General features: G+C 44.0%; 1 protein-coding gene across 5 annotated transcripts in view; it reads right to left on the reverse strand.

Annotated features, from left to right (window-relative positions):
• Positions 1–7,742: 7,742 nt before the first annotated feature.
• The window catches only part of SMUG1 (single-strand-selective monofunctional uracil-DNA glycosylase 1), a 239,714-nt gene continuing 232,421 nt past the window's right edge, over positions 7,743–15,035 (reverse strand). For all 5 annotated transcript variants that reach the window (XM_078781979.1, XM_068122690.2, XM_078781980.1 and 2 more), the window contains one exon: positions 7,743–9,063. In XM_078781979.1, the coding sequence (XP_078638105.1) occupies positions 8,524–9,063 (540 nt within the window). In that variant the 3' untranslated portion in view covers positions 7,743–8,523. The remainder of the gene's footprint in view (positions 9,064–15,035) is intronic.

Below are 15,035 nucleotides of genomic sequence, written 5' to 3' on the forward strand. Positions count from 1 at the left end.
CTCCCAGAGCCCACCTGCGGCCTCACCTGGCCGACATCCTTACAGTGGTGGAGTGCCCAAACCAACTACACACACTAACAGGCTACACGCCCAGCCATTTCCACAACACCAACGCACCCATCCACATACCATTCTGTCACCCGCACCACAGATGCCAATATCCAACTACAATTTACCTATACCCTCTACCTAACACTTACACTACCCGCCCCGGGTATCCGTGATGGGGGGTCCACTCTTCCCCCATTCACACCTTCGCACCATCCACTCCACTCCACAATTTCCACCATACTCACTCCACGACCATCCATTCCAATACTCCATACCATTTATTCCATACACCTGCCCTCCATTCACCTGTCGTTGCACACCTGTGCAATCTCACCTGGTGCCACCTGCACCCTCCTTTCTTCCTGGACCACTTGGTCATCACAATACACAATCACCATCACTCACTCATACACTGCTCCATCCACCTGTTCAGTTGCACACCTGTGCAATCACACCTGTTCAATCACTCCCACACACGGCATCATCTCAGCTAACTCCTCCCCTCTGAAACTTGCGCTTCCCAGTCGTCCCTTTAAACTATTGCGCTCCCACGTCATTATCAACCACACTAACCTACCTGCGTCCCCACTACAGGTATCAGTCACTAACTAACCTTATCGTTACCTAAGGTCATCTTCGCTAGATCCCTATCATTATCCAAGCCCTCCCTGGCTCGTTTTCACTGCCATAAACCCCATAATCTATAGCGCATTTGCCCCCACCTGTGAGGGATGGTGGATTTGCCATCCCACCACATCGGGGGTCTCTCACTACCAATTTCGCTCGTCCAAATCCAACAATTCAAAAATTTTCCATTTACTGCCAATTCTATTCACTTTTCTAAATTTCGTTTCAAATCACTACTATCACTATCACCATCACCCGTCTACTTATTACATCCTCTCGGTGCGCCAATTCACATCTACAGCCCGGCTTCGTACAGCCGAGCACTGAACGCGGATTCTTTTGTGCTGGCGGCTGGATGCGTCCCGCATTCGGGGCAGGGGCGGGGGCTTACCCGGGCCGAGATCCCACGCATCACCTCGGCGTGAAGCCATCCAATGTCCCGATCTCGACCTGCCGGCACGTCTCAATAGAAAGTGGTCGCCATGACGACCCTTCCTATCGGGCGGCCCGCTCCGCCTAGTGGAGCCCGGACGCGGCCGCTCCACGCGAGGCCCAGCGTGGATCGCGCACGGCGGTCCTTTCGAACCCGCCGTGGCTCGGATCTCCGCTGGTTCTCGCGGCACGCGAAGCCCGGCACGCACCGAGGGCCCGATCCGGCTAAAAGTCGACCTAACCTTTAACCCGGTTACCGTCGACGCTTCACCTGCAGGCTTACATGCATACGCTACCTCTTTCTTGCTCATACATGCAGCCGTTCCCATTCTCCTCGTACCTTTTCTTTCACACCTCGGTACACTCACTCCGCTCACCGACTTGGTCACACACCTGACCACCGAACACTTTGGCACACATTCGTTGCTCGCACACCTCACCAATACACCGCTTCGCGCCCCCTCCTCGGTCACCTCCTCTGTGACAATCACAGGTGTGCCCTCATTCGCACACCCAACCACGTGCCTCACCACCAACTCCAGCGTGCATTCCCACTCACGCTCTACCATTCCAGGTGTGCATCCTTCCATCCCAGGTGTACATCCTCGCTCCCCTGTCACAACCAACTCACTCTCCTTGTCACTCTCAATACTCTCACCTCCATTCTTGACAGCGCACTCACCCTTACTTTCGACGGCACACTCTTTCCCCATGCACCCGTCCGTTACACACCTTTCCCGCGCATCCTCTTGCGCACACTCTTTCGTTACTTCCTCCGTAACACTCACCACAGGCGTGCATGCTTCCGTTACATCCTCTGTAACACTTCTCACTACGCGCTTCCATGTGCTCCCTCGCACACGCGCTACGACCGACTCACTCTCGACGGCACACTCACTCCTCGGCGTGCACTTTTTCCTCACACACCCCATGGTCGGACATTCTCGCACACCTCTTTTTTCGCACACCTGACCTGTCACACACTTCACCAACGGCCTTTCACGAACACCCGGATCCAAACCAATCCCCAAGCCGACTGAATCTCCCCTCACATCATGTACATTGCCACTCACCTCCGCACCTCGTCGCACCTTCTCTGCCACCTGCAAACTTTTTATTTGGTTAGTGAGCACCGCATCATGATTTGAACACAGACCTTGTACACATTCCATCACCTCCTCCCGGATTTCTCTCTTAGTTTCTGTCCGTCCCTTCTTAATTTCACTCACCTCTTCTCCCACTTCCTCTAATTTTTGTTTAACCTCTTTTATTTCCCGGTGCGTCTCCTCAAGTTCGTCCTCTAAGGCTACCGTGACCGTTTCTACGTGCGTCCTTACCTCCCGGTCCTTCGTCTCCATTGCTTCTGTCACCTCTTCCACCCTCATTGTCAGTTCCTCCCGTACCATCTGACATTGCCTCTGCGTCGCTATTAATTCGTTTTTAATTTCTTTTTGTGTCGCCTTTAACCCTCCTAGTACCGCCGTGTTCTTTTGAACCTGCTCCACTAACTTAGTTTGTCCCTCTGTCAGCTGCTCCACCTCCTCCGTCAGATCTTCTATTCCCCCTTGTAACTTTGCCGTATTATTTCTCACCTCTTTCTCGATACGCTTTTCGCCTCGCTTTACCTCCTCGCGTAGCCCCGAGACCTCCTCACTCATCCCTCTTCGTATTTCCTCCATCTGGTTCCCCATCTGTTCGATTTCCCGGGCGGATTGTTCCCCCATTTCCCGCAATTTGTCCTCCATCCTATTTTCTAACCCCATTAACCCATTTTTCACCCCTTCTATCCCATTGTCTAATCCCTCAAATTTCTTGTCTAACTCCTTAAAATTATTGTCTAATCCCTCACCGGTACCCCTCGCTTCGTCCCTCATTACCCCCAATTGCTCACTCTGAGCATCCATCCGGTTCCCCATTACCCCCATTATTCTGCTTTCCATTTTCGCACTATCAGCCCTTGCTTCGTCCCTCATTTTGTCCATAAGGGCACCGATTTGTAGCAACAAAAGGTCCGAATCCAACGGCGGCGCTGCTACTGTCGCGGGCGTGGCAAAATTTGGTGCCGCTACACCCACGTGCGCGAGGACGCCATTTTGCACGCCTGCTACTCCCTCAACCGCCTCCTCATTGCTCTCCTCCTCCCTTTCTTCCACATACATTTCCCCTGGTTCCTGGGTTACCCCTAACCCGTCTATCTCCCCCACCGACATCCGATCGCCTTGATTGTCCATGGCGCGATCTCAAAATTCGGGTTTTATAAAACAACACAATTTTGGCAGCTCGTAATTTTGACCAAGATTTTTTTTTTTTTTTAAATTTGGGCCTAACAAATTTAGTCCCGGGTCCGAATCCGACTCCTCGACACCAATTGTTACGGACACGGTTTTTAGATGTTATATTGACCGAGCGGTGGTGTATTTAACCGCGTCCGAACAGTTACTCCCCGATTAGAACCCGATTCCAACCGAACGTTGACTAATCGCGCTACAGATATTCAATTGGGAAACCTCTAAAGCGACCGAAAGAGAAGAAGAGAGAAGAAAGACAGAGTTTGGAGGAAGAACAGATTTATTATACACACACAAGCAATATTTTAGAGCGACCAATATTATTTACAGCAATAGATGGAAAAGAGCAGTCACACAGTGCATTGTTAACTTATTCTATTTCATTTACTTAATCCCCAAGACAAACGAGTAGGACAGGACGTTCACACTCACACGGTGGATATTGCAGGCAGGTAATGGCTCGAGGTTGATTGCTTGAGAGGAAGGCGAGGTCGGAGGCCGCAGCACCCCTCGCGGTTTTGGCGGGAAAACCTCCGTCGCGTATCCGCGGCCGTCACGCGCTGGCTCGGCACACCTGCTCCTCTTCCTGGGGTGGAGCCGTCTCCCTCCGTTCAGCGCGTCTCTCCAACGACAGGGGGGTATTGCAGGCAGGCAGGTAGGTAGGTAGGTAGGGCTTGCGGTGGATTGCGCTCCTCTTCCAGGTCATCCCCCAGCGTATCTCTCAAGGCCTCTCTCCAGTCATCTCTCATCTGCACTGGTAAAGCAGTCCCCTGCAGTCGCTTTTATCACCTCCAGCGAAATCAAGCCGCCGACTCCGAGGGCGCGCCTACCGGGTCACTCACCGCGGTGTTGATTGGCTGTTAGGGCTGGTTCACTCCTTGCTTCTTATGACGAGGTGGAGACACGCCTTTCTTCCCCAACCTTACCTCGTGGCCAATGGTGGTTTGAAGAAAACCAGCCAAAATGCGGAAGGCAATTGGAAGGGAGGTTTTGGGGAAATTGGAAGTGCCTACGCTTATTTTGTTTGATACAATGCAAAGTCAATCTAGTGGAAAACACATACTTAGCCTACATGGAATAAGGAAATACACTATTTAAAAGATATATCGTGACCTGCGTGTATGTTCTATGAAATTAATTAGGAGGACGGCTGCGACCATTATTTACATTACCAGGATGTTACCATACCAAAACCATACTCTTCACATCCGTTACCCTTCCTCCAAAATTGTTACACTCCTCAAAACCCGTTACACTTCTCAAAATCGTTACAATATACATACATATTATATATATATATAATACATACATATTATATATATATATATATATATATATATATATATATATATATATATATATATATATATATATATATATATATATATATATATACATACATACATACATACATATATATATATATATATATATATATATATATATATATATATATATATATATATATTACACGTGTGTGTGTGTTTATCTGTGCAAAAAGGTTCAAGCTTCAGTGGGTTAAAGGGATTGCGGTTTATGAATTGTACCGTTTTAGTTAAATACACACATATAGACGCACACGCACACACACACACACACAAACACAATTCTAATTTGTTTCCGGCTGGTGATCATCAATCTGACAGACAATCAATCGGTGCATTGAATGTTCCAGGTTTTAAAACAAATCATTTGTACATCCCACAATCCATTCAATCGTGGCATTTCAATTTTTGTGTCATCCTTTAGTTTGGATGTCGTGGTCACTAAATTCCATAATCTTCTGCTAGACTGAGAGATTATAGTAAACGTGAAAGATTACAAATAGTAAGGGCTGTACATAAGAGTACAATGTATCGATTTACATTTTAAAAAGTGTAGTGTTTATAAAATAAACAATCAATATGCAAACCATTATTACTGTACATATTTCTCCAGCATAAGTACCATTTTTTAAATCTTGTGTGGATTGATCAAACCTGACGATCATGAAGCACGGTCGTACTGTACTCCATAAGTGGGGATGGCACAGAAAAAAAAATGGCCGCCCCATCAAATTAAAGCAGCTATGCCGAATTTTCTCAGCATGAACTAAAACCTCCACCCACATCTCTTCCCTCCAAAGTTAGAGCCTGTTCATTCTTTCGCCCCCTCTATCTGCAATCCCTTGATATACATCACCTTACAGTAGTCAAGGAACTCAAATGAAACATAATCTATGATATTCTCCCAAAATCCCACGCCCACCTCAATCCCCTCAAGCCTCGTCGGGCCCATCATCCAGAACCGAAAGGGAGAATGTTAGTTGTAACTGTGAGGTGCCATGGTGTCCATACTGTTTCGGTTAAAGTATCTACTTCAAGTTTCACTCTGGTTTTTGTCCACATTTGTGGAATGATGGATCCTCATGCCTAAACACCTTCCGAGTGTGCTTCATCTATACTATAAGAGAGACGTTTGTATATGTCGCCATTTTTCTCAAAGATGGGCGAATAGATCTTCTTTAACCTTTCAGAGGTTCATCAGTGAGTGCCAGGAGTATTTTAGGCCAAAAAAATATTTAATTTTGAAAATGTTAGTTTTTTTTATTTTTTCAATCGCTCCACAGTGCCTAAGCCTTTGTAGCTACATGAAAGGAAATACTAAACGATCCTCAATCCATTCCTTAGTGGGTGTAGGGAAGTGCTTTAGGCCCCCACAAAAAAAAAGAATTTTTTTTGATTTCTTCAAAATGCCAACAGGATTAGAACAGCACTGGGCAACACCGGGTACCCCAGCTAGTTACCTATAATTACAGCACTTGTTCGATTCAGAAGAAACAATCTCGACGAAAGAAAAACTATCGGATGAAAGATTGGCGGAAGAATACAGACCGAGAGAGGCAGTTATAGCCAAATATTTCAGGAATTGTGTGCTGAAGAGTCCGAAGACTTCAAGAAATGTTTGCGAACGTCGCTTCCGAAATGTTCGATTCCCTTTTAGAAAAAGTGAAACCCGCATCAAGAAGTGCGAGACATTGGAGAGATTCCATCCCACCTGTAATGTGGTGAGAAACAACACTCTGGGTTTTAGGAGATGTTCCATTCCGTTCCTATTTTTATACAAGATCGAGGTTCATGGAAGTGTGAGCTAATGGAGGGTAAAAAAAGGCTACGAACGAACAGTTTGGATACAATACGCATGGGAATGAACGAACAAGAAAAGAGGAGTGAAGGATAAGAGGAAGCATTGTAAGCTACAAGTTAAGAGTTGGGTTATGTGGGGTTAATAGGGAACCGATGGACATGACTATGGATTCTCATCTCGGAAATGAAGGACGTGGCTGACCAGAAATTCAAATCAATAATCTCAATTACAAACGATTTTGAAGATATCGGCATTATTTACATCATAACACTATACGTCATACCTGTCAGTTATAAATGGCATTCACAGGTTGTCCGTTATGAATAACGGTCTGGACAACGAAACCCTTTTATACATGCACATCCTTGCCTGAAATTTCACATTTCCACAGCACAATCCATTTTGCATACCAAACTGTGTGTACTGCGCCATGACACTACGCATTGTTGAGCAAATATTTCCTTCCATCTCCCCCGCTTGCTCTGCCCCTCCTACACCAACTACATCGCAGCAAGACAAACGAACAACCCGTGTGAGTGGCAGTTCCAAAGCAGAAGCAGAGCCGGTGAGTCCGAGGACATTTCCCGCCGACTAATACTATTGACTGTTGAACCATTCCTGCTTCGCCTAAACCACGCCAGGCAGACATTGGGCCTGCACGCATCTTGCTCAGCAAGCAGAAATGCCCATCAGCATGCTGAAGTACAACATTAGCCTTAAGGCAACGCAGCTGGCTGCAGGTTAACTGTAAAGCAGTCAGAGGTCCTCAAGAGACTCACACTGCTCGCTGTAGGCAGCTGTTCTTCATGATTTTAACAGACTTCAGAGGGACTACGTTTGTGTGCTGGTGACGGCCATTTCAGAACCATATGAGCTTCGCCCCGATTCACGGCTAACTGACAAATGACAGACCATATGGGGAGTCAACATGATTCAAATGTGATATCATGCTTTTAACCCTTGGATGCAGTGATTGGGCCTCGGAGGCCCACAAGGTTTTTTTTTTGTTGCAAAATCTACGCTGTACAATTTTTTTTTGGAATGAGCCTCATTTTTACCGACTTTCATGTTGTTGTACAAAATTCAGTGACATATAAATAAAAATTTCATTCAGGCTCGTGGGAAAAATCTTCATTCTTCACTTATAACCTGAAAATCCGACACGAATGCAGGCCTGGGGCCTTCGAGGCCCCGCATAAATGTTGTTGTACTACTATGTTATATCATTATTTTATTGATATGAGCCTCATTATATGCTTCTATAACTTGGTCACAAATAATTCAGTGACAAAAATATGACAATTAAAAAAAACTTTACACGAATACATTCGTGGGGCCTCCAAGGCCCAATGGCTGCATAGGTGTCGGATTTTTGACATTTGTGGACATATACATTCTAAATAAAAGGATGTGAATCTTATTTTTTGCGCAAATACTCCTCCATGAGCCTCAACCTTTTAGAGAAAAAAAAGTTGAAAAACCAAGAACAAAAATTTTTTTTTGCAAAAAAACGAAACAAAAACAAACAAACATTACTTGTATGGGATTCTTCCAACTAATAGGATCGATGATTCACATTTTCTGAACAAATACACATCCATGAGCATCGACTTGGATTGAAAAAGGATATTAAAAAAAAATCTATAAAAAAAAACAAAAAAAAAACATTACACGAATACATCCGTTGGGCCTCCGAGGCCCAATGGCTGCATTTATGTAGGATTTTTGACGCCTGCATCTGAGAGTTAAGGATGTGAAAGGTAAATTTACACCAAAAAACAATTGGATCTCAAAGCAAAAAAAATAGTAATTAGATATTTTGGATATTGAGGAAAATAAAAAAGCAACATCCAAATCCTTTCCAAGAGTACCCAGTGGATTATGTGATCTTGCTTGCAAGCACGATATTTTTGAAGTACTCAACCGGTCGCCATTGATCCATGGAATAATAATAATTAAAAAACCATCAAGATGTCTCAAACATTCAAAGACAACAACTCTACCCTTTATCAGTGAGATAAGGCAGGAGCTGCAGGTCGTTTATAAGCGTATGGGCGATGTTTTCCCATCCGCGGTTGGCGGTAGGGTTCACGGGCGAAGGATGCTGGAGGAAGGCGACCCGAACCCCAGAATTCAACCCCACAGCCTCGAGCACGGCACGTGCTCTTTGCTCAGCATAGCGTCCCACTCCAATCAACAAGCGTGTCCCCAACAACCGAACCGCCTGCACCAAGGCCTGGTCACAGGCAGCCGTCAAGCCGGCACGCTGATTCGCCGGGAGCTGCGGAGGTGTGATGTTCTTGCCACTGGCAGCCAGAAAGGCGAGCGGGCAGTAGTTATGGACGTAGCAGTGTCGAAAAAACACGGCCGGATCACCGCAGAGGCCGCGGAAAAAGGCCCAGAAACGAGCACCGCTGATCTCTCGCTTGGCACAGGCCAGGCCGAGGATGGGGCGTTTGGGGTGCTCGTGTTTTGGTCGACCCACAGTGCCCTCGATGCGTAGCCACTCGCGTACGTGAGAAACCTCCCCAAATGGCACCTTGATAATGACAGAAAAAGAAAACAAATGGAGGATGAAGGATATGAAAAAAATATGTAACTCTCATCCTATATACCTGAACTTTCCTTGTACCTGACACGGACAGCAGAGTAATGTGCAACTTGGGTTGGATTGTTCGGCATTCCCATTAGAGTACTTTCCTCAGGATGTGGGCATTCCAGGTTCAACTCCCACATACTACGTTACCTCTCCCATCCTTTATTAATGTCGTTGTCCTCGTCTCCTCTGTCCTTGCAATTCATGTGAAAAAAAACATATCTCCCAGTGACCTAATGCCTTCGCCAAGCATGTGATATATGGACAAGATTCTCAAGAGACAGTCAATACAAGCAAAAAACTAGGACGGCACTCAGTAGAGAGCATACCTTCACCTGGTTGGCCATATCACTCAATGGTGAAGAATCGCGTTTAAATTCTACTAGCCGGATCCGTATCCAGATCTTCACTAAAATTGAATCAATTCTTCCTTGTCACACACACAACCTGTCCATCAAGTTTTGTCAAAATCTGTCCACAACTTTTTAAGATATCCTGCTACGTATCGTTTTTGGCCCTATCTCCCAATGGTGAAGAATCACTTTTAAAATTCTAGTAGCCGGATCCGAATCCGGATCTTCACCAAAATCTAATCATTTTGTCCTTGTCACATACGCTACATCTCTGCCAAATTTGGTCCGAATCCGTCAACAACTTTGAGATATTTTGTTTACAAATGGACAAACAAACAAGACGACGTCATGCAGAGCACGATACTTGCAAAATCCCCCACCACGCCGAAAAAAGGTTGCCATTGGTCCATCAAATTGTCCATTTCTTCAAGATCAAAATTGACGATCTTGATCAAAGTTCGGGTCAATAGGATGAAAAGTGCTGATTTTTCGATGAAAATGGCTTTTAGAAGTTTGACCTAGAGTTGACCTTTTGACCTCAAAAATAGTTGGTTTCCCAATTCAGTGAGGCAATATGCAAATGCTGTTAAATTTTCAAGTAAATCAGATGAAAATTGATTTTTCAGCTGAAAATTTATTTTATAAGTTTGACCTAGAGTTGACCTTTTGACCTCAAAAATAGTTGGTTTCCCAATTCAGTGAGGCAATATGCAAATGCTGTTAAATTTTCAAGTCAATTGGATTAAAAATGGCGATTTTAGAAATTTGACCTCAAGATGACCTTTGACCTCAAAAGCAATAGGATTCTCAATTGTGACGACCTCTACAACTTGAAGTTTCGTGAGATAGGTTGAAAATTGTGACCTGTAGGCAACTGACAGACAGATAGACAAACAGACAGAATAACACACAAGACCAACCAATATACTTGAAAAATCTTCGATTATGCAAGTAACAAACAGACAGACAGACAGAAAGACAGGGGTGAAAATATAACCTCCATCCACCTTTAGTGGTGGAGGTAATAAACATAAAAATCCACGCCTGGCATGTGGGGGGGAAAAAAAATGCCTTTTTCTACTAATACACAACAAGCCATTCTTTCTACGAGCACACGACCAAACTTTTATTTTACTAATACATAACAAACGTTTTCTCCACTAGCCTAGAAAACATTTTTTTTCTACAAAGAAACCATTTTTGGACTCGAACACGACAAACCATTTTTCTACGAACATACTACAAACCCTTCGCCTTTTCTACGACAGTACGAGACTACAACGTTTTCTTTCCTCATCGCAGACTACAAACATTGTTTTTCAACTAGCAGACCAGAAACTCCTTTTGGTGGCCTCTTTTTACTGCCTCATTTTGGTCTTGCACCCTCTGCCTTCTCTTGGCTCTGTCCCTCGTTGGTTTCTACAGGGCTCACACGGTCTTCCAGTAACCCTCTTCTTGTTAAACACCAAAAATCCAGGCTCACTGCTCAACTCCACTCATTTGCTCTTCTTTTCTCTCACCTGTGAAACCAACTTCACTCTTCACAACAAAAACCAGCTCACCTTCACTCTTTCATTCCTCTTTTCTCCTGCTTCTGGAACAAACTCCGACACTCTCTTCAATCTCACTCCTCCCTCCAGGTCTTCAAAACAGCTGTTCACCACCAACTCTTATCTTCCCCCATCCAAAACCTTGACTTTTCTACCCCCGTTAATACACCCCAAATCCACCTCTTTCACTCTCAGACTTCATTGCTGAAATTCCCAGTAGTGTCCATTTGTTTTATACCGTGTATCCCCCCCACACCCCCCCCCTACCAAAGATCTCCCGATGTCCTTGTTCTCTACTGTTGTTGTGCATGTGCTTCCCCCTCTCTCCCCCGCTACCTTTATTATATGTTTTATGTGTCTCTGTTTATGTTTTTGGTGTTTGATGTGTTAGGTCTTACACGAGCCTCGACTTTGTATACCAATTTTTTTTTTTTTACTTCCTCAGCCTGTTCAGCCTCGTTCTTCTACTCAGTTTCAAGGCAGCTCTTAACCATTACATAAGGTCAACCCTTCCCTTCCCCCCCCCCCCCCCCACTCACCAATCGATAGTCATGATCTATGACCTCATTCCCAAGGACTCCCTTATTCCAAGTTATTGCAATTTTTTCCCCCTCTCCCTCACCTATTTTCGTTTGTTGATTGATTAACTCTTTTTATATTTCATCCCCACTTTCCCCTTCTTCTTCTTCATGTTGTTGCGTTTCAGCTCGTTCCCCACATTTGTCCTTCTACCCCTCCCCTTGATCATACTTTCACTCTCACCGCCACTCTTCTGTTGGTGTTTCCCCCTTTCCATCATCATCCATTCTGATCGAGCTCTTTCACGACCCTCGATCATGTATACAACAACAACAACAACAACAACAAGAAGAAGAAGAAAACACTAAGCAGCCATCGTGTGGGGACATCACATATTTGTAACTATTTCAATGCCAAAGATGTTGCCTAGAGTAATTGATACGACACGATACTTGAGTAATTGATTCCACCAATCCCACTCTGCCCACCCTTAAACACCCGCACATTGGGAATGCCTAGCGTGGGAAAGCACAGGACAGAATCCTGTCACGCAGCTTTGTGTGAACTGTTCATACTTTGATGGCAAATTAACAGAGTAGAATGTGACAGCAGAACTGGAAAACCAAAGTACGTGGATATCAAGGTCGTTTTACATGGTGTCGTCTCGTCTCTGCCGAGTCAACATGTGCGTGCTAGCTGTACTCCGCCAACTTTGCAAAGGGTGAGGTCACTGTCCCCTGTAGGTTAGAACAGGAATTTGGAATGTGGCAAGGGTGTCGGTGATGGCTCGCCTACTCTTTGCAAAGGACACAGTGGGATCCTTTGTATTGGGCACACACTGATACTTCGTCTTACCTGCGAAACAGCAGGTGAGATCAAAACCCAGGCTATACCACTCAGAGACTAGTGTGCATACCTTATGATTGTCTGTGCGAGCTATCCTTATTAAATGCAAGGAAGCAGAATGCAGCATCGTGAAAGTTTTTGGTATGTCATGGCTTGGGTTCGAACCGCTGACCTCCCAGACTCGGAGTGGAAGTTCAAACAATTAGGCCACCAAATCTGGCCCTACTAATTACAGATCGATCCGACCAATACCGACTGGGGATGAAATGACACCGATAAATACTTTTCCTGGCTCAACATGTGCTAGTCTAAGCCATTCTTGCAATTTTTTTTTTTTTTTAAGCTAATTATATTATCTTCACAATTTGATTAGACAAAAATTAACAGAGGTCAAATAGAAGGAAGATGAATCTCCCACCAATTACTGACCACTTTTGTTTAATAGAAACATCAGAACAAGATAATTAGTGTATTTATTTTTGCAGGAAAAGCTTAGACAAGAACAAATTGAGGCTGGGAAAGTATCGATCGGTAACATTTCCTACCCTGTCGGTAATTACCAAGGGCCCTTTTTAGAGTCCTTTGGTTTAAAGCAAAAATTTATTTGCCCCATCTGTTCCCAAGGGAGACAGGAGAGGGTATTCCAATCGTTTGGTCTACGTATCAGAGGGTGTGTGTGTGTGTGTGTGTGTGTGTGTGTGTGTGTGTGTGTGTGTGTGTGTGTGTGTGTGTGTGTGTCCGCATTGAATATGGCGTCCCTGGGGCAGCCTATCATTGTATTGCACCCCATGTGGCCTTGAGCACAGTTAGAAAAAGTAGTCTAATGTAGCCATAACATTTTTATATCTAATTTAACCACAAGTTGATTTTGTAGTTAGGCAGCTTAGCAATTTTTGGGGGAACGACTTTACAAAAGTACCATTTTTATTTTAGTGGTTCATTGGACCATATGCAATAGAATTAGGACCGGAGGCAAGACATATACAGCGTTTGACTTTTGCGCAAATATGACTCGCACAGCATAATATCGAGCAATACATTTATGCAAATAAATCATCAGCTATTGGAGTTAGACTAAAATCGTAAATACATAAATTGCTGGACAAATTACCTTGAACAACATGTTGTCTGTTCTAAAGCTATATTGTCATTACAATTACATCCTTGTAGTTGCGTACATGTTAGATATATGAGAGGTGCGTGAGTCACAAGTATAACACATTTGTATAAACACTCGGTATTATATTACTAATTATTATTACATGGAAGCGTAAGATTTATTATGCAGGCATGCATAAGTTTTACAAATAACACTGCATGTGATGAAATAAAAGCTAGCCTCCTTGTTGAAAATATATACATAATTGGTTTTTGTCCTTGGTTTTTGTCCAATAAAAAGGTGAAGAACACTGTATATTTCTTGCCTCCGGTCCTAAATCTATTGTATATGGTCTAATGGACCACCAAAATAATAATGGCGCTTTTGTCAAGCCGTTCTCCATTTTCGATAAATATGCTGCTAAGCTGCCTGACTATGAATATCGAAGTTATCTATACTCGTTCCTCAGAGTGTTTGCCCACACCACCCATAGTTTTACGTATGCTGCAAAGCCCGCAAACTCGACTAGCGCACCCAACAGGCCTTGGGCACAGTTCAGCAAACTTGTTCAATGTAACCATGAAATTTTAATGTTCATTATTCATCAACCACAAGTTCATTATTTATATTGAATGTGCAATATGTCCAAGTGAGAGATGATTAATCCTGTGTTTTATACCGTGTGTAGTCTTTTTCATTCTGTGTGTGTCTGTGCATTTGCATGTCATTGTCATTGTCAATACGTTTCTTATCGCTACTCCTTATATAGGATGTTTGTCTGTGTGTGATAGGTATTCTGCTAATTCACATAAAATTGCTTAATACAGGTGAATGGACAAGTTAACTGTACTATATAGTATTTATGAATGCCCGGTGTTGGCTTAGTGTTTACAGATGGACATTTTATGATTTTTACAAAAAGCTATGGTAATGGTGCTGTGGGTCAGTGAGTGAGTTGGTTCACATTGGTTCTCAGATCTACTGTAATCTATATACCCCGGCGAGGCTCCGCATTGTCAATAGCTGTGTCTTGTTGAGATCTGTCACGCCATTACTGCTCAACATTAACAGCCAGTGTCAAAACAAACAATAATGGCAAAAAAACAAAAACAAAAATAAGTGTTCAGCTTTCCTCCTCGGGGGAGAGGGAGTTTGGGAACATATACAATACATGCAGGAAAATCCATGGCGATAACAGTCTTTGGCATCTGGTTTACCCCATTGTTTTTCCATCCAATCGTGAGCCTAGGAGAGCGAGTGCCACGGGCATTGCTAATTTCATTGTGTTATGGTGTGGTTACATGCACTCTAATACAAACACACTATATGTTAGTGTTAAAAAAGTTGTATCAATATTCAGCTTTTGCACCAAATTATACTCTCCTTCCTGCAGGGGCTGACTGATGCGGTTTGGCTACATATTTATGCCAACCAAGAGCTATTTATTTGCTTCAGAACTTCTACGCAAGCCTTATTCTTCGAGTACACTAACCATTCGTGCTCCGGCTGCGAGAGACACAGCAATTTATAACTCTGCAGCACGGGGGT

Source organism: Myxine glutinosa, chromosome 7, assembly GCF_964187855.1.
Source record: "Myxine glutinosa chromosome 7, kmMyxGlut1.1, whole genome shotgun sequence".
NCBI lineage: Eukaryota > Metazoa > Chordata > Myxini > Myxiniformes > Myxinidae > Myxine > Myxine glutinosa.